The sequence below is a fragment of the Loxodonta africana genome, chromosome 24 (genome assembly GCF_030014295.1).
Source record: "Loxodonta africana isolate mLoxAfr1 chromosome 24, mLoxAfr1.hap2, whole genome shotgun sequence".
NCBI lineage: Eukaryota > Metazoa > Chordata > Mammalia > Proboscidea > Elephantidae > Loxodonta > Loxodonta africana.
In genome coordinates this window covers 34,325,735-34,352,046 of record NC_087365.1, presented here as the reverse complement: position 1 = coordinate 34,352,046, position 26,312 = coordinate 34,325,735, and the positions used below count along the sequence as shown (strand labels likewise).

The 26,312-nt window shown below is 38.7% G+C and overlaps 1 protein-coding gene across 3 annotated transcripts in view; it reads left to right on the top strand.

Annotated features, from left to right (window-relative positions):
* The window catches only part of TRPC4AP (transient receptor potential cation channel subfamily C member 4 associated protein), an 82,576-nt gene that overhangs the window by 23,066 nt on the left and 33,198 nt on the right, over nt 1-26,312 (top strand). For all 3 annotated transcript variants that reach the window (XM_064276012.1, XM_064276011.1, XM_010591634.3), the window contains 3 exons: nt 8,565-8,622; nt 10,809-10,864; nt 25,371-25,499. In XM_064276012.1, coding sequence (XP_064132082.1) covers nt 8,565-8,622; nt 10,809-10,864; nt 25,371-25,499 — 243 coding nt within the window. The remainder of the gene's footprint in view (nt 1-8,564; nt 8,623-10,808; nt 10,865-25,370; nt 25,500-26,312) is intronic.

Sequence of the window (26,312 nt, the reverse complement as noted above, 5' to 3'; positions counted from 1 at the left end):
CCTTTGGTATTATGAACAATGTTGCAGTAAAGATCTTCATTAAGCACTTTCATGTACATGTGAGTATATACCTTTGCTATCAAAGCATATGTCTTCTGTTGTTGTAAGCTTGCCAGTTTACACCTAAGAGGTTTTATTAACTTACACCTGCAACAACAAAGTATAAGAGTATCTGTTTAACTGCGCTATCACATCTGTTTACCCGGGCCATCACCAACACAGTGTGTATTGTTACGGACTTTGTTATTGAAGTATAACTCGCATACCAAAAAGTACACCAGTAATTACTCCAAAATAAATTCGCCTTTGTCATTACCACTCAGATAAAAAATAAAACATTACTAGCACCCAGAAGCCCCTTTCACCAAACAGTATGTTTTGAGTATTTTTAATATTTACTAAGCAGAGATGAGATAGTATTTTTTCATAGTTTAAAAAATATACTTCCTTCTGAGATTGAATACCTTTTTATGTGTTTATAAGTATTACCTTTTCTGCCAGTTGCCTATTAATGTCTTTTGCATCTTTTTCTATTTGGTTATTAGGCCGTTTTCTTATTGATTTGTAACCCATTGCTGTTGAGTCAATTCCGACTCAAAGCGACCATAGGGTTTCCAAGGAGCAGCTGGTAGGCTCGAACTCCTGACCTTTTGCTTAGTGGCTGAGCTCTTAACTAGCTGTGCTATCAGGGCTCCATTGATTTGTAAGGACTCTTAATTTTTTGAGTTCCTTTGTCATAGGTGTTATAATTTTTTCCTTGTTTGTCAGTTGTATTTTGACTTTATGGTATTTTTAAATGTAGAAATGTTTACTCTTTAGGCTGTCAGATTGATCAGTCTTTGCTTTTATGCCTTCAGAGTTTTGTTTCATGCTTTTCCACCTGTTGGATTATTCCCTTCTGATATTTTAATGTTTTCATTGTATATGTTTAAAGTTTTGCACCCTTCATTATGTATTTAGGTGTAATGAGTAAGGTGTTGAGATCCTACTTTTTTTTCTCCCCAGATACCTGCCGTTACCCCCATCACTGATGTGAAATGTCATTTTTATCGTATACTGATTTTCCTACACATACTTGGTTTATTTTGTGCTCTTTTTCTGAGCTACCATTCAGTGTTTTCATGCCACAGTACCAGTTGGTTTTAAAGATTGTAACTTTATAACATTTTAACATATGATAGGGTTAGTCCTTCCTAACATGTATTTTCCTTCCACCTGCAACACCTAATCTTCATGGCTGTTCCGTACCCGCCCATGAATTTCAGGATCAGCTTGTATAATTTTAAAATTTTTTGTTGGCATTACTACCTTAAATGACTGGATTGATTTAGAGTAAATTGACATTTTTATGATATTGAGTATTTCTGTTCAAGAACATGATATGCCTTCTTATTTATTCGAGCCGCCTTTTCTAAAACAAAATGTTTAGGAGTTGACTGTTGATTAATCAACACTGGGCACCTATGTTTTCATCTAATACCTCTATACTTTTTCATAAAGGTATGGGTCAACTGCCTTTCCACAAACTATGTTTACTGTGTCTTTAGCTTTCCCCCATCTAATCTTCCAGTCTACGAACCCAAGCAAGAAAGGAAGGAAATTAAAGTTTTGACATGTTTTGTTTTGGTGAACCCTTGCTATTTTCTAGTGATCACAGATTTTTCTAATTGCTTAGTCCCCTGGTTACCAATCTATGGAATTGGCCAGAATCCACTTCCAGCTTAATAAACTTTTTTTTCTTCTTTTGCAGCAGTTTCCCCGCCCCCCCCCCCCCCCCCATTAAAGATACGGTCTTCTGGTATCTTCCCTGCTCTCTATGACTTCTCAGAAATTGCAAGCATAGACCTTAAGATGGCATTTACTAGTTTTTAGGAATCGTGGAATTAATTTTTCCGAATCTGGAGTTGTGACTCTCCTCTACCCCCCATCAGCCTTCTTCAGTCTTTCCCTATCTGATTTAGTCTCCACAGTCTGTTTTTCCACCCTTGCCAAAATCCTATACTCCCTTGTCCCATTGCGTTCCATTTTACCTGTTTAGAGAAACTGCAGCCATGGGTCTGTCCAATGCGTCTTTCTTTGCCCAAGTGATGCTTGGCTCTGTTGGTGAAAATCATGTTGTAGTGTTGATCAGTGCCACTGTAAATTCATTGTTTCCAGCTTGAATTATACCTTCAGTTATCCGGCAGAATCCTGTTTTCCCCAGTCACATTTTTTCCTTTTCTCCACATTAGCTATTTCAAGCCACCTCCTGTTTTTCCTAAACCTTTGACGGTAGGTTCCAGACTGCTTTCAGGATAAATTCCAGACTTCTCAAAATGGTTTACAGGGGCCCTGCAGATCTCTCCAGCTTCTCTCATGACCCTCCTACAGCCCTGTGCTCCAGTCAGCTGGAAGGACTTTCACCTTAGAGCCTTTGTGTGTGATGTTCTCCCTGCTTTGAACACTCTCTTTCCAGTCCCTTCCCTGGTGCACACACTTAGTATTCATTTCTCAGCTAAGATCTGACTTCTGCCCAGAAGTCTTCCAGTCACCCTTCCCACCTCCTAGGTCTGTGTGGGTTTTCCACCTTTGTATTCCCGTAAAACTCAGGTTGATTCCCATTATAGCACTGACCAAACTGAATTGTAATTTTGTATTTCTCTGTCTATACCAGTAGTTCGTAAGCTGAGAGTAGTGATCATGATTGATCATATTCCTAGCCCCTAGCATACTTGGCTGCTAACTGAAAGGTGATGGTTCGAATCCACCAGCCGTTCCTTGGAAACCCTATGACGCCGTTCTGCTCTTTCCTGTAGGGTTGCTATGACTTGAAATCAACTCTACTGCAATGGGTTAGCATGATGCCTGCTTAATAAATGTTTAAGAGTAATAATATACTTAGTACTTGATAAGTGATAGATATCGTTGCCCCCTTTTAATAATTTAGTAATCACTAATAATCTCATCATCACAATTTATCTCATTTAATAATTTTCATAATAGCCTTATGAGGTAAAACATCATTTCAGCAAGTCTCTCTTTTCTGCACTATCTGCCCTACCAGATTGTTCTTAATTAGCATTAAAAACATGCTGTTAGTTCTCCTGTATTTAAGAAAAACAAACTCTTTTGATTCTATTTCTCATCTCAGCAAAATTCTATTTTGCAACAGAATTCCTTGGAAGAGTTGTATTTACTTAAGGTCTCTAATTCTTCTCCCATTCTCTCTTAAATGCCCTCTAGTCTAGCTTTCACCCCACTGCTGTACCAGACCACTCTTGGCAAGGTCACCAGTGAGCTCAATTTTGCTAAATCCAATGGTGGCTTTTTAGTTGTCGTGTTACTTGACTTAGCAGCAGCATTTGACGCAGTTGATGGCCTCCTTCTTTTTAGAACACTGTTTTCTTTGGCTTCCAGGACACCACACTCCCCTAATTTTCCTCATACCTCACTGACCACTCCTCAATTTTTTGCTGGTTCTTCCTCTTCTCCCTGACCATTATAACATTTGAGTCTTGAAGGCTTAGTCCTTGAATTCCCTTGCCTGTTCATAATTGCTTCTTTGATGATACCATTTTTACTTACGCCTTTTTAATACCATCTTTATACTGCCAACTCCCATGTTTATAACTCCAGAGCAGACCTCTTGCTCGAATTCTGGACTTACATCCAGTAGCCTACTTGACATCTCCATTTGTTATCCTAATAGACATCTCAAATGTAACATGTTCCAAATGGAATTTCTCATCTCCCCTAACTACAACTTACCCCACCTACAGTCTTCCTCATCTCAGTAAATGGCATCACCATCTTTTCGGTTGCTCAGAGCAAAAACCTTGGAGTTATCCTTTATTCCTCTTCTCCTCTTATACCCCGCATCTCATTTCTAGCAAATCTTGTTATCTCTCCCTATAGTATAGATCCAGAATCTAACCACTTTTTACCAGTCTCAAATTTTTCTAGGGGCATAGAGAACCTGGAAGGAATTTAAGGGTCTCTCATGTTGTTTTGAGAAAATAGACACACAGAGATGAATTGACTTGCCTTCATCCACATAGTCATCCATCCTTCTTCCCATTGGCTGCGTTGCTTAATGTTTTACCCCATTCGTAGAGATGTATGTTTAAATTACATGTAGATCAGAAAGCAATTGAAATGTGTATTTTCCAAACATAGGACAGTTCTTTGAAATAAGAGCCCTTGAAATATCAAAGAATTTATCTGATTTTGGTGTTCTGGAGTATTCTGAATTTTGGTAGCTTGTGTATCTTGTGAGGGTAATGGAGTGTTTATTTAAGTGTCCCCCGTGTTCAGCATCCAAGGTGGATCTGGTTCCTTGATACCAACAGGGTTCCTCTTTCTTCCCATTTTTCTTTTTTCCTTCTCCTATTCATTTCCCTAACCTGGCAGTTAGAATTGGGCTTAGTAGTACTGTGAGCCTCCTGTGTAGTCACCTAGCCCATGACAAAGGTGTCAGTGCAGTCCAATGGGAAAAAAATGGTTTCATAATAAGTGCTACTAGATCAACTCGATATCCATGTAGAAAAAAATTAACCTTGATCCCTACTGCATGCCATACACAGAAATCAATTCCAGATGGAATATAGACTTAAATATGAAAGGTGAAACCAAAAAGTTTCAAGAAGCCAAAATAGGAGAATATTTTCATTAGCTTGGAATAGGGACAGACAGAGCTCTTAAATAAGACACAAAAAATGCTAATTGTAAACAGAAACATTGATAAATATTTTCTACAATAAAAGCCTTATGTTTATTTAAAAAAATGCCATAAAGGGGCTGATGCTGTGGAAAACATTTGGCGGTTCCTCAAAAAGTTAAACATAGAATCACCATAAAACCCAGCAGTTCTCCTAGATTCTATAGCCGAAAGAATTGAAAGCGGATACTTTTACATCAGTGTTCATTGCAGCCTTATTTGCAACAGCCAGAAGGTGGAAATAACCCGTGTCCATCAGCAGATCGGTGGATAGACAAAATGTGGTGTATACATACACTGGAATATTATTCAGCCATAAAGAGAAATGAAGTTCTGCTTCATATTATGACGTGGATGAACCTTGAAAATACGCTAAGTGAGAAAAGTCAGACACAAGAGGACAAATACTATATGATTTTGCTTATGTGAAATATCTAGATTAGGCAGATGTATTGAGATTAAAGTTTGTTAGTGGTTGCCAGAGGTTGGCGAGAGGGGAAATGGGGAATTACTGCATAAGGGGTCCTGAGTTTCTGTTAGGGTGATGAAAAAAAAATTGGAAATGGTGGTGATAATTATACAACATGGTGAATGTAATTAATGTCACCGGATTGTACACGTAAAAATGGTTGTAATGGCAAATGTTTTCTTATATATATATAAAATACAATGAAATAAAATACCACTAAGAGGCTGAAGGAAACCCTGGCGGCGTAGTGTTTAAGGGCTACGGCTGCTAGCCAAAAGGTTGGCAGTTCGAATCCACCACGCTCCTTGGAAACTCTATGGGGCAGTTCTACCCTGTCCTATAGGGTCACTATGAGTCGGAATCGACTCAACGGCAATGAGTTTGGGTTTTTTTTTTTTTTTTTGGTTAAGAGGTTGAAAGACAACCCAGAGAGAGAAAGAAGCTACTTGTAACAGGACTTACCCACAGTGGCCTCATAACAAGAAAAGAAAAGGAACTCCTTAAAAATCAATAAAGAAAACCCAGAAGAAAATGGCCCAGAGATTTGAATAGGCAGTTCATAAAAGACAGCCCCACCAACAATTAAACATATGCAGATGTGTTCATCTTCATTAATCATCAGGGAAATAGAAATAAAACCTTAATGAGATACCACTACCCACCCGCTAGAATAAAAATAGCTAATGTTAAAAAGTCTGCCAACCCCAAGGATTGGCAAGAGTATGGAACAGTAGAAACTCTGATACACTACCGTTGGGAGTGTAGATTTACACACCCCCTTTGGAAAACCGTTTGGCTTTATCTGCTGAAACTGAACATACCCATACCGTATGATTCAACGGTTCTCCCCTTTCTTATATACCTAAAAGAAGTATTTACATATGTCCTTCAAAAGACATATAAAACCGAAACCAAACCAAACCTAGTGCCGTCAAGTTGATTCCGACTCATAGTGTCCTTATAGGTCAGAGTAGAACTGTCCCATAGACTTTCCAAGGAGCGCCTGGCAGATCCAAACTGCCGACCCTTTGGTTAGCAGCCGTAGCACTTAACCACTATGCCACCAGGGTTTCCAGAACACACATGTAAAAGACATATAACCATATAAAAAAAAAAAGGAGACTGTTAATAGTACAGTGAATAGCCTCAAACTGGAAACAAGTCAAATGTCTTATCAACAGGAGAATGGATAAATTGTGATAAATTCATGTAAGGAGTACTACAGAGCAATGAAAAAGCATGAGCTGCTACTCCATACAGCCTGGGTGAATCTCACAGACATAATGCTGAACAGATGAATCCAGGCACAAAAGAATGCAGTGTATGATTCCATTTATGTAACTGGACAGTTTAAAGACAGGTAAAATTAATCTGTGGAAATAGAAGTTAGACTGGTAGTGACCTTTGGAGGGGGTGTTGAGTGGGAAGAAGTATGAGGGAGGTTAGATCACTTCTCATCAACTTGACCCAGCCTCTAACATGAAAAGTGAAAAGCGTCAGATTCCTTTGGGGGCCAAGTAAGTAATTTAATCCAACGGAACAGGTCTAGAATAAGCTTATCTGCATAAATTAAATGACTATAGGGATTAGCGAACCAGAGAGTGCATGTCTGGCTTTATGGGGAGGAAAGGTTCTTCTTAGTCCCATTGACAGTTGTTCTTAGGGAACCTGGGAACTCTAGCTTCTTTGATAAGCTTTGAATACATAGATGTTTGGTGGAGCATTGTGTATAATGGCCAAAAGTATTCACCAGGAGGAAGATAATGGTTATTTCAACCACTTGGTTCAAGTGTATGCAGCCATTAACAATGTTAAAGTTTATAATAACAGGAAAATTCTTAATGAAAAGATCAGGCTACAAAGTTGTATATCCTCTATGATCATAAATCAGCTTTTCTAGAGAACAGCATTGTAACTCTGTCCCATAAAGCAGAATTGGCCTGTGTTCAGGACAGCCTTCACTCTTGCCACAAGTCACGAGACTTCTCTCCGCTGCCCCCGGCCCCCGCTCTCCCAGATACTGCTCTCCTCAGTGCAGCCAGCGCTGGTCGAGGTTTTTTATTTTGTAAGCCGCTGCCCCAGGCTAAAACAACGCATATTCCACAGCCTCTCTCCGTTCAGGGTGTCGAATTGTTGTGTCTCGTTCATGTCAGGAGCAATCTCAAGAATGTGGATTTCTTTTCTAAAGATTTGCTGCTGGTTTGAGATGAACAGAGGCGTTCTTTGATCTTCCAGTTGAAGTGTGTACTCTCAAAGACTTTCGGAGTATTCCTCTCTAACCTTTATTTTTGGTTTATATTAACCTAGAATTTATTTAGCAGGATTTTTTTTAATAACTGCTTTATTGCGATACAATTCACATACCATGAAATTAACCCTTTTAACCATAATACAGTGGTTTCTAGTATACTCACAAAGTTGTACGTTGATCACCACTAATTCGTTATGGTCAAGAGAACATACTTAGTATGATTTCACTTCTTTTAAATTTCTTGAGGATTATTTTATGGCCCGATGCATGATCTACACTGGAGAATGATCCGTGTCACTGGAGTGAATGTATAATCTGCTGTTGGGTGGAGTGTACCATAGGTATCTTTTAAGCTAAGATGGTTTATAATTTTGTTCAGTCCTTCTGTTTTCTTGTTGATCTTCGGCTAGTTATCTTTCCATTATTAAAAATAGGATATTGAAGTATCCAGCTATTAATATTAACTTGTCTATTTCTCCCTTTAATTCTGTCCGCTTTTGCTTATGTATTTTGGGGCTCTTGTTGTTAGGTCCATATATGTTTATAATTGTTGTATGTTTCTGATGGATTGATTCTTTATCATCATAATGCCCTAATTTGTCTCAACAGAATGTTTTTTTTAATACATGCTTATTTTAAACAGTTTAAGCAAAATTATTTGTTGTATTAAAAGTATATAAATTGAAAAATGAATGTCTCACCCCCAGCTTCTGTAGAAATCAGTGTATCTTTTAAGATCCTTTTTATAAGTTTACATGCACAGATGTTCTTGAAGCAAAAGAGGAATCACAGTAGTGATAATGTTGCACAGCTTTTAAAAAATTAAAGCCACTTTGAATCCCAGAGATTACCTAGTCTAACACATTTATTTTTAAAAATGAGAACCGTGAGGCCCAGGGACAGGCAGGGATTTGCCCAAGTTCACATGGGGAATAGATGACTGAGCTGGGACTAGAACCCAGCTTCCTGACTCTTGGTACAATGCTCCTTCTAGTGAATTTTACCGCCTCCTATCTGTCCCTGAAGAAGACGACATTATAATACTGTGACAGATATTTGGCCTATGAGTTGTCATGGCTAAGACTGTTTTATAAGTTGCGTTTTAGATTCATTTTAAAGATTTTATTCTCTTTTTCTTTTTTTTATAGCTCCTTGTAGAAATTCTTATGAGGCCTACAATCTCTATCCGGGGACAGAAACTGAAAAGTAAGTATAGCTGTCAGCTACTTGTCTTCATTTCCCAAACTGCTGGTGTGGCAGTAGTTCCCATGAGTTGCTCTTCTTTCCCTTTTTAATGTCTTACATTGAGTGAGTGCCTCCCATTCAGCTGTGGGATGCCTTCCTCACCCCCTAACTATTCATTCTATGCTGGGTAGAAATACAGATCAAGTGCTTTAAAAATGTGGAAACTACTAAAAGAATTGCATCTTTGTACTTTCCACAGTCCTTGCGTCAAGCTTTTATGTCTTTTTTGAAGTCTTTTTTCATTTATATAGTTAACTGAGAAAGTAAGGAATAGCCTGGTAAAATGACTTTATTTTTTTAAAAAACTGCATCTGTTTTTTTACTTGGAGTCTCTGGGCGGCACAAACAGTTAAGCACTCATCTCCTGGCCAAAAGGATGGTGGTTCACACCCACCCAGAGGTACCTCAGAAGACAGGCCTGGCGATCTGCTTCCAAAAGGTCACAGCCTTGAAAATTCTGTGGCACAGTTCTGCTCTGCATATATGCAGCCACCATGAGTTGGAATTGACTCAATGGCCTCTAATAATAGTTTTTTGTTAAAGAGATAGATAATGTGTGCTTTTTGTAAAAAGTCCAGTCATTATCAGCGTACGCGTAGTAAAAAGTAAAAGTCTTCTGGTAGTGCATTATTTCTTAATCTTGGCGATAGGTATATAGGTATTATTCTATTATTTTTATAACAACGTATGTTACAGATACTCTTTTTAGGTATTCAGTGTTGAATTAAAGAAAGAGTAAATGCATTTACTCTGGCATTAAAAGCCAGAAATCATTTCAATTAACGTTTGATGAATAGATGAATACCTTTCTACAAACATCGTGTATGTACATTTTTTCTAACACCAATAGGACGTACTGTATAAGACCTCATTTGTATGTGTGGTAGTGCTTAAGAGGACTCATATTCATCTTTCATGTCTCAGCTTTTCTACTGTATCTAAATCGGTTCTTCATGTTCTTTATTTTCCTTGTAGCAAGTAGCATCGTGTGAATGCTTGTTGGTATACTTATTTATTCTCTTTTCCTCTCATTAGACTTATAGGCTCCATGAGAGCCAAGACTGTCTTTTTTTTCGCCCCTTCATTCTATACTCTGCATCTGATCTAGAGTAGGTACTGAATAAATATTTGATTAATGAAAGAATTCTAATTCCCTTTGAAAATAGAAGATCTGGAAATACTGAGATACACTGTTCTGGTGTTCCACCCTGCTCTGACATCATTAAATAAATAAACAAGCCAAAAGCGCAGTAGAGCGCATGGTAATGACGACAGATAAAGGGCATCTGCAATTCTTAAGCTAGCTTGCCGATTGAGATCTCAGGGGGAAACCTAGTATTTTAGAGTTTATGGTAACAGCGTAAGAGTGGATGAGCACAGTTTTTAAAAAATAAAAGCAATACAAACCAAAACATTTGCTCCATGATTCATACTCACTTTTATCATCCTCGGTTTTGGGGTCATAAATACTGAATTTCCTTTTTGTGTGTCTCTCCTGTTCCTACTCAAGAGGTAGCTAGTTTCTTATTGGAATTAGTAAGTCAGACATTAAAAGCCAGCTACCTAAAACAAGTAACAACAACAAAAAAAAAAACAAAGCAAAAAGCGCTCATAATGGGTAAGTCTTTGATAAAAATGGTATCCTTGCTTGTTGCTGGTAGAACTTTCAATGGAAATTTATAACGAGTAATTAAGCTTATACTTTAGGTTCTAGTAGTTCTACTTTTGGAAATTTGTGTTGAACCAGCTCAACAGAAGCGTAATAAGGCTACACAGATGTACTATATCATTTTATTTGTAGTCTTCTTAAACAGCAAACAAAACAAAACACCTAACAAAAGCAAGCCACAAAAAGGGAAAATAGCTTTGTTGAATGATGGAACCACAACGGTTTAAAATTATGAAGATGCTGGAATGTAATAGGAAAATGGCTACTATGTCAAACCAAAAAGCAGTATACAAATTGGTTCGTAGGTTCTGATGGGCACTGTGAAAATCTTTGGTAGACAAGGTCTGGAAGGAGGTATGCCAAAAGGAAGTAATCATCTTGGAGGGGATTGTGAGTAACAGTTTTTATGTTCAAAAAATTTAACATTACACTCTCTTTTTAATAAGAAAAATAATCAATTATTCCCTTTCACTTTCAGTAAGTGATGAAATGTCCAAGGACTGCTTGAGCATCCTGTATAATACCTGTGTCTGTGTAAGTACCCTGCTGTTGGGGCCCCACTTATGTCTCCATCACATCTGCAGTGTTTGAGAAGGGAAGATTCAAGTGGGGGTGGCAGACATGAGAGCTATCTTCAGACACTGAGGGAATTGGACTTATTTTTTGTGTGCCTGGGAACCAAAACCAACAGGTAGAAATTATGAGGAGGCAGAAGTTCATAACCGTTAAGAGCCTGGGCTGCCTTAGCAGGTACTGAACTCCTTTAGCTCTGGAGGCATCCAAGCAGAGAGTGAACAGTTCCTTGTGAAAGGGGTGCAGGTATTGGAAGGGTGCCTATGACCTTTAAGATTCCTTTCAACTCCACAGTCTAAGATCCTGCCTGTTCCTTCATTTTCCTTGTTAACAAAATAAGAGCAGGACAGTCTACGGTGTTGATCACTGAATGAGTGGTGTGTAAAGGAAGCAATTTGGTAGAAGGAAAAGAGCCCAGTACTTAGTGTTAGAACTTGATTTTGTGTTCTGGCTCTTGGCTTAGTGGCTATTAGTTCACCCCCTTGAGCCTAACTTTATTATCAGAAATGCAGTTAGCGGTCATACTAACATCATAAGGTTATTGTGAGAACTAAATTAGATAATAGATGAGAAGGCACTTTGAAAGGAGTGCATCAATGTTAGATATAGTGGCATGTTGTTGTTTGCCGTCGAGTAGATTCCTACTCATAGCGACCCTATTGGACAGAGTAGAACTGCCCCATATGGTTTCCAAGGAGCCCCTGGTGGATTAGAACTGCCGACCTTTTAGTTAGCAGCCGTAGCTCTTAACCACTGCACCACCAGGGTTTCCGTAATGACACAGTACCTGTCTTTTAGGAGCGCATGATGTAGTAAACCATGTAAATAGTGAGCCATAAAACAAAGCAGGATGAAACAAGTGGTACTGCAGAAGTAAAATCCATATATTGTGGAAATACAAAAATTATGTTTAACCCTAGCCAGAGCAATACAACAAGAAAAATAAAAGGTACCCAGACTGGAAAAGAAGTAAAATTATCTCTATTTGCAGATGGTATGATTCTATATATAAAAGTATCCAAAAGAGTCCACAAGAAGACTTCTAGAGCTAATACAAGAATTTAGCAAAGTTGCAGGGTACAAGGTTAACAAGCAAAAATCAGTTGAGTTTCTGTATGAGAAATCTGAAAGGGAAATTAGAGAAACAGTTCCATTTACAGTAGTACCCAAGAGAATAAGATACCTAGGAATAAATCTAACCAGGGACGTGAAGGACTTCTACAACGGAAAGTGTAAGATACTGCTGAAAGGGATTAAAGAAGACTTAAATAAATGGAAAAATGTTCCATGTTCATGGATTGGAAGACTTGATATTGTTAAGATGTCATTACTACCCAAAGCAATCTGTAGATTCAACACAATTCCGATCAAAATTTCAACAGCCTTCTTTACAGAAATAAAAAAAACCAGTCCTCAACTTTGTATGGAATGGCAAGAGGTTCTGAAGAGCTTTAGCAATGTTGAAAGAGAAAGAGTAGGACGCACACTTCCTGATTTTAAAACGTACTATGCGGCTTTTTTTTTTTTTTATATATACAGCTACAGTAACCAAAGCAGCCTAGTACTGGTATAACAGTAGACACATAGACAGCTGGAATAGAATTGAGAGTCCATAAATAAACCCACACATCTATGGTCAACTGATTTTTGATGAGGGTGCTAAGTCTGTACAACGGGGAAAGAAGAGTCTCTTCAGCATGTGGTGTTGGGAAAATTGGATTTACACATGCAGAAAAATGAAACAGGAGTCATGTCTCATACCATACACAAAAACAAATTTAAAATGGGTTAACCTAAATGTGCAAACTCAAACCATAAAATTATTAGAAGAAAATGTAGGGCAATGCTGTTGGGCCTAGCTTTTAACAACGGATTATCTAATAAGAAAAGCACAAACAGCAAAAGACAAAATAAATGTGACCTCATAAAAATTTAAACAATTTTGTTCGTCAAAAGACTTCACCAAAAAAGTTGAAGAGACAAGCTCCCAACTGGGAGAATGTCTTCAGAAACCATATTTCCGATAAGAATCTAATAACCAAAATATATATATAAAACTTAGACAGCTTAACAACAAAAAGGCAAATAACCCAGTCATAAAATGGGCAAAGGACTTGACTAGACATTTCACTAAAGAGGACATTCAGATGGCCACCAAACACAGAAAAGTTGCTCAATGTCATTAGGCATCAGAGAGATACAAAACAAGCACAATGAGCTACCAGTTCACTCCCACTAGGATGGCTAAGATTACATAAAAAAAAACAGAAAACAACAAATGTTGGTGAGGATCTGGGGAAATTAGAACTCTTATCCATTGCTGGTGGGAATGCAAAATGGTACAGCCGTTGTGGAAAACAGTGTGGCAATTCCTCAAAAAAACTAAAAATAGAACTACCATATGACCCAGCAGACAGTGTTCCCCTGCTATTCATAAGGTTTTCAATGGCTAATGCTTTTCAGAAGTAGACTGCCGGGTCCTTCTTCATAGTCTGTCTTAGCCTGGAAGCTCAGCTGAAACCTGTCCTCCATGGGTGACCCTGCTGGTATCTGGATGCTGGTGGCATAGCTTCCAGCATCACAGCAACACACAAGCCCCCACAGTACAACAAACTAACAGATATGTTGAAAACCTTATGAAACCTTATGAATAGCAGTGGAACATTGTCTTATATAGTGCTGAAAGATGAGCCCCCCAGGTTGGAAGGCACTCAAAAGATGACTCGGGAAGAGCTGCCTCCTCAAAGTAGAGTCGGCCTTAATGACGTGGCTGAAGTAAAGCTTTCAGGACCTTCGTTTGCTGATGTGGCACGACTCAAAATGAGAAGAAACAGCTGCAAACGTCCATTAATAATCGGAACCTGGAACGTACAAAGTATGAATCTAGGACAATTGGAAATCGTCAAAAATGAAATGGAACGCATAAACATCAATATCCTAGGCATTAGTGAGCTGAAATGGACTGGTATTGGGCATTCTGAATCGGACAATCATATAGTCTACTATGCTGGGAATGACAACTCGAAGAGGAATGGTGTTGCATTCATCGTCAAAAAGAACGTTTCAAGATCTATCCTGAAGTACAGTGCTGTCAGTGATAGGATACTGTCCATACGCCTACAAGGAAGACCAGTTAATACGACTATTATTCAAATTTACGCACCAACTACTAGGGCTAAAGATGAAGAAATAGAAGATTTTTATCAGCTGCTGCAGTCTGAAATTGATCAAACATGCAGTCAAGATGCATTGATAATTACTGGTGATTGGAATGCAAAAGTTGGAAACGAAGAAGAGGGATCAGTAGTTGGAAAATATGGCCTTGGTGATAGAAACAATGCCGGAGATCGGATGATAGAATTTTGCAAGACCAACGACTTCTTCACTGCAAACACCTTCTTTCACCAGTATCAACGGGGACTATACACATGGACCTCGCCAAATGGAACACACAGAAACCAAACCGACTACATCTGTGGAAAGAGACGATGGAAATGTTCAATATCATCAGTCAGAACAAGGCCAGGGGCAGACTGTGGAACAGGCCATCAACTGCTCATATGCAAGTTCAGGCTGAAACTGAAGAAAACCAGAGCAAGTCCACGAGAGCCAAAATATGATCTTGAGTATATCCCACCTGAATTTAGAGACCATCTGAAGAACAGATTTGACGCATTGAACACTAGTGACTGCAGACCAGACGAGTTGTGCAATGACATCAAGGACATCATCCATGAAGAAAGCAAGAGGTCACTGAAAAGACAGGAAAGAAAGAAAAGACCAAGATGGATGTCAGAGGAGACTCTGAAACTTGCTCTCGAGCGTCGAGCAGCTAAAGCAAAAGGAAGAATTGATGAAGTAAAAGAACTGAACAGAAGATTTCAAAGAGCCTCTCGAGAAGACAAAGTATTATAATGACATGTGCAAAGAGCTGGAGATGGAAAACCAAAAGGGAAGAACACGCTCGACGTTTCTCAAGCTGAAAGAACTGAAGAAAAAATTCAAGCCTCGAGTTGCAATAGTGAAGGATTCCATGGGGAAAATATTAAACGGCACAGGAAGCATCAAAAGAAGATGGAAGGAATACACAGAGTCATTATACCAAAAAGAATTAGTCAATATTCAGCCATTTCAAGAGGTGGCATATGATCAGGAACCAATGGTACTGAAGGAAGAAGTCCAAGCTGCTCTGAAGGCATTGGCGAAAAACAAGGCTCCAGAAATTGATGGAATATCAGTTGAGATGTTTCAACAAACAGCTGCAGCGCTGGAGGTGCTCACTCGTCTATGCCAAGAAATATGGGAGACAGCTTCCTGGCCAAGTGACTGGAAGAGATCCATATTTATGCCTATTCCCAAGAAAGGTGATCCAACCAAATGTGGAAATTATAGAACAATATCATTAATATCACACACAAGCAAAATTTTGCTGAAGATCATTCAAAAATGGTTGGAGCAGTATATCGACAGGGAACTGCCAGAAATTCAGGCCGACTTCAGAAGAGGACGTGGAACCAGGGATGTCATTGCTGATGTCAGACAGATCCCGGCTGAAAGCAGAGAATACCAGAAGGATGTTTACCTGTGTTTTATTGATTATGCAAAGGCATTCGACTGTGTGGATCATAACAAACTATGGATAACACTGTGAAGAATGGGGATTCCAGAACACTTAATTGTGCTCAGAGGAACCTTTCCATAGATCAAGAGGCAGTCAGGAAAGGTGTGTGTCGGGGTTGTATTCTTTCACCATACCTATTTAATCTGTATGCTGAACAAATAATCTGAGAAGCTGGACTATATGAAGAAGAATGGGGCATCAGGATTGGAGGAAAACTCATTAACAACCTGTGTTATGCAGATGACACAACCTTGCTTGCTGAAAATGAAGAGGACTTGAAGCACTTACTAATGAAGATCAAAGACCACGGCCTTCAGTATGGATTACACCTCAACATAAAGAAAACAAAAATCCTCACAACTGGACCAGTGAGCAACATGAAATAAACAGAGAAAAGTTTGAAGTTGTCAAGGATTTCATTTTACTTGAATCCACAATCAACAGCCATGGAAGCAGCAGTCAAGAAATCAAAAGACGCGTTGCATTGGGCAAATCTGCTGCAAAGGACCTCCTCAAAGTGTTGAAAAGCAAAGATGTCACCCTGAAGACTAAGGTGCGCCTGACCCAAGCCATGGTATTTTCAATTGCATCATATGCATGTGAAAGTTGGGCAATGAATAAGGAAGACCGAAGAAGAGTTGACGCCTTTGAGTTGTGGTGTTGGCGAAAAATATTGAATATACCGTGGACTGCCAAAAGAACGAACAGATCTGTCTTGGAAGAAGTGTGGCCAGAATGCTCCTTAGAGGCAAGGATGGCAAGTCTGCGTTTTAACGTACTTTAGACATGTTGTCAGGAGGGATCAGTCCCTGGAGAAGGACATCATGCTTGGCAGAGTACAGGGTCAGTAGAAGAGAGGAAGACCCTTAAAGTGGATTGACACAGTGGCTGCAACAGGGAGCTTAAGCATAACAACAATTGTAAGGATGGCGGAGGACCAGGCAGTGTTTCGTTCTGTTGTGCATAGCGTTGCTATGAGTCGGAACCAACTCGATGGCACCTAACAGCAACATGACCCAGCAATTCCAGTCCTAGGCATATACCCAAAAGACTTGAAAGCAGAAACCCAAAAAGAGACTTATACACCTGTGTTCACTGCAGCAGGATTCACAATAGCCAAAAGGTGGAAAACCATCTAATGCCGATGAACAGGTACAAATGTGGTACATTTGGTATCTCATTGTGGTTTTGCTACTACTCAGCCAGTAGGAGAAATGAAGTCTTAATACATGCTACAACGTGGATGGAGCTTGAAGACATTATGCTGAGTCAGTCACAAAAAGGGCAAATATTATATGACCTCACTTATATAAAAGACAAGAAAAGGCAAATATGTTTAGAGACCAAAGTTTTTTAGTGGTTACCAGGGGTGGGAGCGAGGGGAAAAAAGTGGGTTAACAGTGATGGAAAAATCGTATTGATTAGGGTAGGGTTGCACACCTGATTATTGTAATTGTCAATAAATTGTACACCTGTAAAAAGCTGAATTGGCGAAAGGTGTATAATAGACATATTTACAATAGTGACAAAAAAAAATAGCTGCTTATGTACAGCCAAATACCTCATGGAATTCGGTTCCTTGGTTTGGAGGTTTAGGGTCAGGGTTTCATGAGACATCCCAGTTAATTGGCCTAGTAATGTGTTTAGTGCTTTTGTTCTGTCTCCTACTTTTTCTGTAGTGCCTAGAGGACGGAAAGACAAATAGGAGGATATGAATGTGTGGCTAATTGCCTCCATTAACGACTGCCTCCTTTGCCATGAGACCAGAAGAAATGGTGGTGCCCAGCTACCATTACTGAACATTTTTTTCAGAGTTTCAGTAGCGGAGTCCTGATCAAAAGAAGGGAAATGCAGAAAAGAATCTCAAATTCTCATGGACTCCAAACTTTCTGGAGCCATGGAGGGTGGTTAAACTTCTAAAACTATTTCCCTGAGATAACCTTTATACCTTAAACCAAAAATGGCCCCTGACATTTTCTTAAAACCAAACGATAGTTCAGCTTAACTAGTAAAAAAATGTCTTCCTTGAGCATTATGCTCTTTTAAAAACTGTATGGACTCTAGGGTTGCTACAAGTTGGACTCGACTCGCTGGCAGTAGGTTTTTGGGTTATGGGATCAAAGTGACAACAGCAACTCGAAAGATAGGAACCTTAGGGAACAGTGAGTTTATGTTAAGGAGGGAGGAACAACTCAGAAAATGAGGGTGAGAATGGTTGCACGACTTGAAGGTTGTACTCAGTGTCACTAAAATGTACATGTGGAAACTGTTGAACTGGTGTGTATTTTGCTGTGTATATTCTCAACAACAACAACGAAATAAAATTTAGGAAAAAAAATGTTTAACTCCATTTTATTTCTTATTCAAAAAGGATTTCAGATCTCTTATGGAGTATATGGAGTCCTGGTGGCTCAGTGGTTAAGAGCTCGGCTGCTGACCAAAAAGGTTGGCAGTTTGAATCCATCAGCCACTTGTTGGAAATCCTGTGGGGACGGTTTTCTACTCTGTCCTTTGGGATCACTGAGTTGGAATCGACTTGACGGCATTGGGTTTGATTTTTGGTTATGGAGTATGTAAAATCTACCAAGATCGTAAATTTAGAATACGTAAGAAAGAGAAGGATAAAACAAGAATGGAGATATAAAATATATCTAGGAATTGGACTGTTTTGAAAATATAAACCATCCGTACTATGCATGAATCACAAAATTGGGTCTGAGCTTCCTAGCAGACAGTACAAATAAGGGAAGATTGAACACTCAAATGGTTTAGCATCTGTAACAGCATAGCCCGATAGAAATAAAATGGAAGCCACTTAGGTTATTTTAAATTTCCTTGTAGCCATATTTTTAAAAATTTTAAAAAGTAAGAATAAATAGGTGAAATTAATTTTGATAATATATTTTACTTGACTCAATATATGGAATATTGTCGTTCAACATGTAATCAATACAAATAATTATTGGGACATTTATATTCTTTTTTAATACTAAGTTTTCTAAATCTAGCGTATATTTTACTTTCAAAGCACGTCTCAGTTTGGACAGGCCACATCTCAAGTGTTCAGCAGCCATATGCAGCTAGTGGTACAGACAGATTTATAAGATAAAAATAAACCAGTTGTTCAAAAAAGCACAATTATTCCTGTAACTAAAACCAGTAAGAAATTATATTTATGAGAAAGACAGTGTAGGATATAATGATTCCATCATTGGCAGCTTCTGTATAGCCATTAGTTTTATGAGGCTGTTTGTTAATCGTGGCGCCTAATGTTAACCAATGATATTCCAGTAAAGTACAGTTCAGATAAAAAAATAAAAATACATGAATAAAAATAAGGGCATGGGACAATGTGGTCCAACTATGCAGATTCTAGTTTGGAGAACCTAGGACCTTTGTAGTTGGAAACACCATTGCCTCCAGGGATCAGGAGTAAACAGGAAATGTTTTAAATTGCCTAGTGTTAAAGTGGGGACTTTTGAAAATTGTGACGCCCCTGGAGCAATCATGTTCTACCTAAAAAGAAGAAAAAAAAAAAAAACCCATTGCCATCGAGTTGATTCTGACTCATAGTGACCCTATAGGACAGAGTCGAACTGCACCATAGGGCTTCCGAGGAGCGGCTGGTAGATTAAAACTGCTGACTTTTTGGTTAGCAGCCAAGCTCTTAACCACTACACCACCAGGGTTCCATGTCCTGCCTGAAGACATTTAAATTTTAAAAAGTAGTACTGGCCAAATAAAACTTGGCCTGCTAGATTCTAGTTTGTAGGCCCTGATTTGGATACTAGGCAGATACTAGGTCAAGAACCTATGGTAAATATCAGGAAAACTCCCCTCCCCTGAAAAATACATTTGTACTCAAAGCTTTGTAGATAGCTTTAGGGATTTAAGGCCCCAATTAGGAACTCCTGACGTAGAGGAAAGGAGGGACTGTGTGTAGATGGTTAATCTTTACTTAGGAAGATTGGGGAAGGCTTTCCAGAGCAGGAGGTGTTTTAGCCAGTTCCTAAAAGAGGAGTAGTACTTTGATACATAGAGGGGAGGAGGCTGAGTAGTCAGGGCAGTAGGGTTGCATATATGACAGCCTGGAGAGAGATATATACGTTTTTTCAGTCTTTTCTGTGTGCGTGCGTGTGTGTGTGTTAGGTGAAAGTTTACAGTTCGGGTTAATTTCTCATTCAAAAATCCATGCACATTGTTCTTGACATTGGTTGTAATCACCATTATTTGACAGCATGCCCCCCTTTTCCAACCCGGGTTCCCTGTGTCCATTTGTCCAGTTGCTGTCCCTTCCTGCCTTCTTACTTTTGGACATGAGTTGCCCATTTGGTCTCATATATTTGATTGAATTAAAAAGTACGTTCCTCACCTGTGTTATTTTTGTTTTATAGGCCCATCTAATCTTAGTCTGAAAAGTGGGCTGCAGGAATGGTTTCAGTTCTGGGTTAGCACAGTGTCCAGGGGCCATAGTTTTGGGGGTTTCTCCAGTCTTTGTCAGACCAGTAAATCTGGTCTTTTTTTTTTTTTTCATGAATTTGAATTCTCTTCTACATTTTTCTCCTGCTCTGCCTTGGACTCTGTGTTGTGATCCCTGTCAGAGGGGTCATTGGTGGTACCCAGGCACAATCTAATTCTTCTGGGCTCAGGCAGGTGGTATCTCTGGCTCATGTGATCTTTTAGTCCTTTGGGCTAATGTTTTCCTTGTGTCTTTGGTTTTCTTCATTCTCCTTTGCTCTGGGTGGGGTGGGACCAGTAGATGTCTCTTAGGGGGGAGCTCCCAAGCTTAGAAGACCCCAGACACTACTCACCAAAGAGGATGTAGAACATTTTCTTTATGAACCATATTTTGCCAGTTGACCTAGATGTCCCCTGAGATTGTGGTCCCCTGCTCCCAGCTACTCAGCCCCCAAAAGTGTTTGGTGTGTCTAGGAAACTTTTGTGCTTTTTCTTTGGCCCAGTTGTGCTGACTTCCCCTATATTGTGTGTTTTCCTTCCCTTCACTGTCTACTATCTAGTTAGTGATTTTCCCTACCCTTCCCTCCTCACACTTGTAATCATCAACAAATGCTTTTTTCTGTGTATAAACCTTTTCTTGAGTTCTTACAATAGTGGTCTCATACAATACTTGTCCTGTTGTAACATTTTGCTCAGCATAATGTCCTCCAGATTCATCCAAGTTGTGAAATGTTTCACAGATTCATCCTTGTTCTTTATCGTTGCATAGTATTCCATTGTGTGTATGTACCATAATTTGTTTATCCATTTTTCTGTTGATGAGCATTTAGGTTGTTTCCATCTTTTTGCTATTGTGGATAGTGCTGTAGTGAACATGGGCGTGCATATGTCTGTTTACATGACAGCTCTTATTTTTCTAGGGTATATATTCCTAGGAGTGGGACTACTGGATCGTATGCTATTTCTACATCTAGTTTTTTAAGGAAGTGCTATATTGTTTTCTAAAGTGGTTGTGCCATTTTAGCATTCCCACCAGCAGTGCATAGGAGTTCCAGTCTCCCCACAACCTCTCCAACATTTGTTATTTTCGGTTTTTTGGATTAGTGCCAGTATTGTCGGGGGCAAGATGGTATCTCAGTGTAGTTTTCATTTGCATTTCTCTAATGGCTAGTGATCTCGAGCATTTCCTCTCGTGTCTGTTAGCTATCCAGATGTCTTCTTTGGTGAAGTGTCTGTTCATGTCCCTTGTGCATTTTTTAATTGGATTATTTGTCTTTTTGTTGTTTGGAGATACGTTTTTAAGCTTCGTGAAAATGGTAAATTTATTTCTCTTTTTGTTTTGTTTCTTTGGGTATTCCAGAATTTCTGGTTGTCTGAATAAAGCTGGAATCATTCCTGTTTCACATCTCATAGCCAGTGTTAGTACTGGATGTGGTTAGGAAAACAGTTTTTTAATGTGCCAGTGAACACTGAATTCAGAACAGAAATAGAACATTAATACAGAACCAGACTGAGATTACTTTCTTTTGTGAGTGTCCTGTTTAATGTTGTGACTCTTCAAAATTTATACACTCAGCACATTTTGACTGATGCCCTCACTGTAAAAATTAAATTTGCTTTGATACATTAGCCCTATGAATATAAAATGCTTCTTACCTCAGGTTTCCTATTTACCAAAATGTGTTTGTCTGACAGTTGAAATGCTTTAAAGAGAAGTCATGTTTGTTGCAGTATGCCTTGAGAAACTTTTTCAGTTTAGAGGCTGAACAAGAATGAAGAAACATTAAAGCCACTAAGCCCACTGGTTGCCAAAGGTAGCAAGGATGTATTTTGCACACACACGTGTGTGTGTGTGGTGTGTTTTGTGTGTGTGTTTAGGCTAGCAGTACTGCAATTTTAAATCCCTTCTTGGACCTAACTTTTGAGGTCTCTCACTACCTAGTTCCCTTGACTTCCCTCATACTCCTCGTTTATTGTCTTAGTCTTCTTGCTAACATTTGATAAATACCTGCCATGTTCCAGGCCTGCTGGGAGACACCAAGGATACAGAGATGAATAAGATATAGTCCTGCCCTCAAATAGCTCACAGTTAACTGAGATTGGGGTGGGGAATGAAGAGGAGAGGGAGAGTGTTGTGAAGGGTCTGGACTATACAGATCAGGTCCCTGAAACTTCAGAGGAAAAAGAGTGCCATATGTGAGGTAGGTCAAAGAAGACCTTTTGAACATGGTAACGTCTTGAAGAGTTGATAGGCTTGCCCATTCCCGTGTTTGATATTTGTTTATTTCATGAATAACAAAACAAATATTTTTAATTATATTGTGGTAAAATATATCTAACAAAAAATTGGCCATTTTAACCATTTTTCAGTGTACAATTCAGTGACATTAATTGCATTCACCATGTTGTGTGGTTGTCACCACTACCCGTTTCCAGAAGGTTTTTATTATCCCAGACAGAAACTCAGTACCCTTTATGCAGTAATTCCTCATTACCCCCACCCCCTAGCCCTTGGTAAACACTAATAAACTTTTGTTTCTATGCATTTGCCTAGCCTGGCTATTTCATGTAAATGGAATCATACAATATTTGTTCTTTTTTGTCTGACTTATTTCACTTAGTATAATGTTTTCACTGTTCCTCCATGTCTTAGCAAGTATCAGAACTTTGTTTCTCCTTACGGCTGAGTAATATTCCATTGTATGTATGTGCCACATTTTGTTTTTCTGTTCATCTATCTGTGGACACTTGGGTTGTTGCCATCTTTTGACTGTTGTGAATACTGCTGTATGTTCACTGAACATTGGCATACCAGTATCTGTTTGAGTCCCTGCTGTCAGGTGTTTTGGTGATATACCTAGAGTGTAATTGCTGGGTCGTATTGTAATTCTGTGTTTAGCTTTTTTTCTTTCATTGTGCTTTAGGTGAAAGTTTAGAGCTCAAGTTAATTTCTCATTAAAAAATTTATGCACGTGTTACTTTGTGATGTTGGTTGCAATAAGTTTAACTTGAGGAACTTCTAAACCATCTTCTAGAGTGGTTGCACCATTTTACCTTTCCATAGCGATGAATGAGGATTCTGCTTTCTCCACATCCTTGCCACACTTTTTTTCCCCCATTTTTCTGATAATAGCCATCCTAGTGGGGGTGAAGTGGTGTCTCATTGTGGTTTTGATTTGCATTTCTCTGATACCTAATAATGTTGAGCACTTTGCATGTGCTTATTGGCATTCATGTATCTTCTTTGGTGAAATGTCCGTTTAAGTCCTTTGCCCTTTTTTTTTCCCCTAGTTTTTAATTGAGTTGTTTGTCTTTTTGTTGTTGAATTCTAGGAGTTTTATATATATTTTAGATATTAGACCCTTTTCATATATATGGTTCCTAAATATTTTCTCTCATTCTCTGTGGGTTGTCTTTTCACTTTGTTGATAAAGTCCTTTGAGGCACATGTTTTTAATTTTGACGACTAAACTTATTCTTGATTGAAAAAAAATTAGCAAATACAGATAAGACCCAAATACAGAGTCTAAATCATTTATGATCCCATTAACCAGATTAAACTACTATCAGCAATTTGCTACAAATACTTTGAAACTTTGTGCTATGTGTAAGTATGTATGTAACTACTGCTTGTGGTCAATATTTTTTAGTCTACAAAAATCATGAAGATTCAGCTATATCATCTTTTCTAATGGTGACATAGTATTCCATAGGATGGACATTGCATACTTGATGTATTTGTTCCATATTGATATACATTTATATTGCCTCAAATATTTCTGTATTGTAAATGGTACTGGGTTAAACATTGGTGTATAGGATTTTTTAAAAATAGATTTTATTTTTTAGAGTAATTTTAGGTGTACAGAAAGTTACCATTTACCCCTACCCCTCTGCTCATTGTTTCTCCTGTTAACACCTTGCATTCCTGTGGTACATTTGTTAAAATTGATGAACCAATATTAATTAAAGTCCATAGTTCACATTAGGGTTCACTCTTTGTATTGCGTAATGTCGTGTGTTTGCCAATACAGATTCATACAGAATAGTTTCACTGCCCTAAAAATGCTCTGTGTTCCACCTGTTCACCTTTGCCTTCCCCTGAACCGCTGGCAACCACTGATCTTTTCACTGTCTCTGTAGTTTTGCCTTTTCCAGAATGTCATATAGTTGGAATCATACCGTATGTAGCTTTTTCAGACTGGCTTCTTTCATTTAGCAGTATGCATTTAAGGTTCCTCCATGTCTTTTTGTGGCATCATAGCTCATTTCTTTTTAATACTGAATAATACACTATTGTATGGATGTACCACAGTTTGTTTACCCATTCACCTGTTGAAGGGCATCTTGATTGCTACAGTTTGGGGCAATTATGTATAAAGCAGCTGTAGACATTTGTGTGGAGGTTTTTATGTGAACATATATCTTCATCTCACTTAGGTAAATACTTAGGTGCGTGATTGCTGGATTGAATGTGCATATAGGACTTAACAAATAGATATGGAGTTGATGAGGGTATTCCTAAAAGGAGGGACAAAGTAGTAGAAGTAGGAAACAGACCTGTGTGCATGGGTGTATCAGCAGGCTGTTCAGCCTGGCGCCAGCATAAGCTACGTCTCGAGGAGACTGTCTTGAACAGGTACCTTGTGGCCTTTTTGAAGGACCTTTGAATGTCAGGCAGAAGAATGGGACTTAACTGAATAGCAAAGGAAACTGGAAGGCTTTTGAGGATTCCAAGAAGATCCGTTTGACCATAGGCTAGAGGAGAGACTTACTGGACATTGTTGGGCCTTTTATGTGCGCCATCTAGTTAAATCCTCTCGAAGTTTTACAAGGTGACTATTTTTACAGATGAGGAAATCGAGGTGCAAAAAGAAGTGATTCGCTCAAAATCACACAGCTGGAATTAGAACTTGGGTCTGACCGTTGAAGTCCAGGCTTCAAACATTATTTGATTTCAAGTTTGGGAATAGCCTCATATAAGCCCTTCTAGGAAACACCATCTCATTGTGTTAAGTTCTGACCATGATTGAGCTCTAAATGGAATTACTCATGTTAGTCACTGATTTCTGTTCAAAATGACTTTAGTCTTTTTTCCAAATGGAGGCAATTGAAGTTTAGACTTCATAGGCCAACTGAGGCAGGTGCCTCCTGTTTTTCTCTCATCTCCAGCTCCAGAATGGTCTCCCAGTTGTATCGCTTGGATACCAGGAGGCTTTTTGTACCATGAGTGGAGAGTCTACAGTTATTTCCTACGATTAACTCATGACATCCCAGCTTCGTTGGCTTTTCAGAGGTGGGGTTCTGAAAGGGATGTGCCTCTGGCTTTATATTTTATCCTGTGGTCACAACCTATTCTGCCTTTTCTCCCCTTCTCCCTTTTGACAGACGGAAGGCGTTACAAAACGCCTGGCAGAAAAGAATGACTTTGTGATCTTCCTGTTTACACTTATGACAAGTAAGAAGACATTCTTACAAACAGCAACCCTCATTGAAGATATTTTGGGTGTTAAAAAGGTAAGCTGTGTTCTCAGGCAGGTGTATGTCTTGGTAGGAGGGGAGAGTGTCTCAGAAGATTGGATTCTCAAACTGAGATTACGTACAGAGCCCATTTAAAAGAAAAAATTTTCCATACTCCTAGTGTTAAATCATTTTTATAGTGCTACTTAAATATATTCAAGTATAAAACTAGGTTCTACTTGTTATACTAATGGGTCTTATGTGGCTATAAAACCTAAGCAAACATATAAATTGAAATCAAACTAATTCTAAAACTCAAAAATTCAGGTTGATTTCATTAATTTAATGTGATGGCTAATTTTTTGCTGAAATCTAATTACTCCCCACTAGTTGCTATGGTGGAAATTCTTGTTAGCATTTCTTTATTGCTGTGTGCTGTGTGGCAACTCCTGACTCCTGCCAGTTCTCTATATTTGAACTGCTGAGAAACCTTCATTCGTTAGTATATGTGGTGATGTTTGACCTTAACTTATTAAGTCCACCTGTATTTTTCTCATTAGTTGTCAACAATTAAAGTTGGTTAATTGTCTCCAACACGGTAGAATACACAAATGTGAGCACTGAAATCCTTCCACTTGGTCATAAGGTGCACATTCAAATGAGCTAGAATATGCTTTTAAAAAAAAAAAAACTGTGATTGAAATGAAAGCATTAAATTAAAAATTTTCATTAAGAACTCAGAGACACCCCCCGACCCTGCAAAAAAAAAAAAAAAAAATACATCCATAGACCCTGTTATAGAGAATCACTGTTAGATTTTTTTCTGTAGTGTGCCTAGTAGAATTTGGAGCTTGCTTCCCAGCCCTTCAT